Here is a 2477-nt window from a genome sequence, read left to right on the forward strand (position 1 = left end):
CAGCATGGATGCCCTGTGGTATTACACCTTCCCTTCCTGTTTCTGCTTTAGCTGTTTGTTTGGACAGATACCTTTGTAGGTGTTAGGACTGCTGTCTCTCAGTAAATACTGTATACATAAACTCTCAGACACTAAATAAATACTGTCAACAGAATAGAATGCACATTTGACTATCTCGCCACCAGGTGGCACATGCACTGTTTTCGGTGAAAATTTTTTTAATCTTCAACTCTATTCTAAAACATTGGACTGTTTTTCTCTCTGAGGGAAAAACGTTGGCATAGTTTTCTTCCTTTGGCAGAAATTAAATCTGTGCAACAACGATGCATGAGTTTGATAATATTTGGAATTGTTATGCATAACCACAGACCTATACTTTGGTTTTATTGGCTTATAATTCACCCATCATGCCATTCAATAGTTCAGTCACATCAAGAATAATTGTACAATAATAACCACAATCAGTTTTAGAATATGTATTCATCGTTATTAACTCCTCACTTCCCACCCCCCAACCTCCCTACCATACCCCAAGAAACCATTAATCTAGTAACTGGGCCTATAAATTTACCTAACCTGGATTTCATTACAGAAAAAATACAATAATAATAATAAGGTAAAACAGAGAAAGTGAAAAACAGAAAAACCTCAATCAAGAATGCAGAAAATATTAAAACTAGAACAAAATTTCAATGGGTCAAAAGGGAGATCAAATGATAAGGTGTTAAATTTTAACTAACTGCATCTACCATAACGCACTTTCTAGGTTCTTCATTCGGATAAGTCATGAGAGTCTTTGTGTCCAATATAGAGATAAGAATACGCTTTTGCCCCTCGCCGCGCTATCTTGCCGTCTAGTCGGGCCAACTCACCCGCCGAGCAGACGACCGAGAAAGGAACGTCTCCTCGCCCTGTTGCTCGCCATGTCTGGCTCTTCCAGGGTCGGCACCATGAAGAAAGCGGTTCAGCAGCTCCGGCTGGAGACGGGGCTCAACTGTGTGCAAGTTTCCCAGGCAGCTGCAGATTTGAAACAGTTTTGTCTGCAGAATGCTCAACGTGACCCCCTGCTGATTGGAGTCTCCTCAAGTACAAATCCCTTTAGACCCCAGAAAGTCTGTTCATTTTTGTAGTAAGATGAATCTTTCAAAGGTTTCCTAAGCCACTTCTCATGAACCAGTGACTATTCAAGGAGAGCTAAATTTGAAGCATGTACAAAAGCTTGTCTTCACAGTTACATGTGCCATACTACACAAACCTTTGTCAGTCCTTCACATCTACCTCTCTGAATTTTCATGAATTTCCATTTCACAAGGGTTATTTTATATACACTGGCATCTGCATATAATAAAATACATAGTACAAAAAAAGAATATACTTTTACTTAGATGACTGTGGCAAATTATATTTTCTAAAGAGGAACAGAAAGATATATATCCCTGTTCCACAGTGTAACTTTGCCCTTGGAATATTAATAGGCGGCACTTAATTCCTCTTGAATCTAGAAGAACCTGAAACTACTTGAATGAGAGAGGTGACAATGACTTCTGGGACTACATCAGAGAAGGACACACTACCTCCTCTCTGCTGGAGGACTTGCTCTGGCGCTGCGAGCCTCCAGGTAACAGTTGGAATATTCAAGCTAGTTGCACAGATAGGCCATGCAAGCAAGAGGGCAATGGAGTGCCATATATAAAATCCTGAAAGAAAACTGCCAACCAGGAATCTTATATCCATCAAAATTATTCCTCAAATATGAGGGGGAAATAAAGGTGTTTCCAGACAAAGAGAAAATAAAGAAATTTGTAAAAAGGCTACCATTACAAAACATTCTAAAGGGAGACTTGGGACAGAGAATCAACTGCAGGAACATAGAAGACACCACTATCCACTACTCAAAACAACACAGAAATACAGGAAGAACAAAAAACCAATAAAGCACACATGCATACAGCAGAACGACACTAACAGACCCGCACATAGCAACCATTGTCCCACCGTTTAACAGTGGTGTTCAGTGAATGAGGGGGCCAAGCCTCACCACAACTGAATGGATCCAAGGGGTGGTTGTGTAATTATGGGGTAAATTAAAGAGACATCAGACAAGATAAAGCATGCAAGGGCTCACCTCCTCAGTCATGACTTCAGGAGACAGGTCCAAGCAGAGAGAGTGCACAATGTAATCTCACGAGCTTATATACTCTCGGGTGGGCAGGCCACACTCAGCACATACTACTTAACAGGAAGGGGTTGTATTAAAAGCATACCTGTAACATGAGGGGTATGAGCTCTGAGTATACACTTAATAGGAAGGGTAGGCACTAGAGGCATACATGTGACAGGAAGGCACATATGTAACAAGATGGGGGGCTCACAAGGAAGAGACAGACCAGTCAGGGTGCAGTATAGCACTGACAAAACACACAACTTTCCCCTAGTTCTTCAAGGCTTCCTTCCTCCCCCCACTATCATGACCCCAA

At 41.3% G+C, this 2477-nt stretch overlaps 1 protein-coding gene across 1 annotated transcript; it reads left to right on the forward strand.

The window, feature by feature from the left end:
• The first annotated feature begins 923 nt into the window (after positions 1–923).
• LOC115873712 (guanine nucleotide-binding protein G(I)/G(S)/G(O) subunit gamma-5-like) lies at positions 924–1130 on the forward strand. The gene has a single exon (XM_045284984.1). The coding sequence runs from the start codon at positions 924–926 to the stop codon at positions 1128–1130; it is 207 nt and encodes a 68-aa protein (XP_045140919.1).
• The last annotated feature ends 1347 nt before the right edge of the window (positions 1131–2477 follow it).

Source organism: Echinops telfairi, unplaced genomic scaffold, assembly GCF_000313985.2.
Source record: "Echinops telfairi isolate 266 unplaced genomic scaffold, ASM31398v2 ScPeMD7_7469;HRSCAF=8507_1, whole genome shotgun sequence".
Classification (NCBI taxonomy): Eukaryota; Metazoa; Chordata; class Mammalia; order Afrosoricida; family Tenrecidae; genus Echinops; species Echinops telfairi.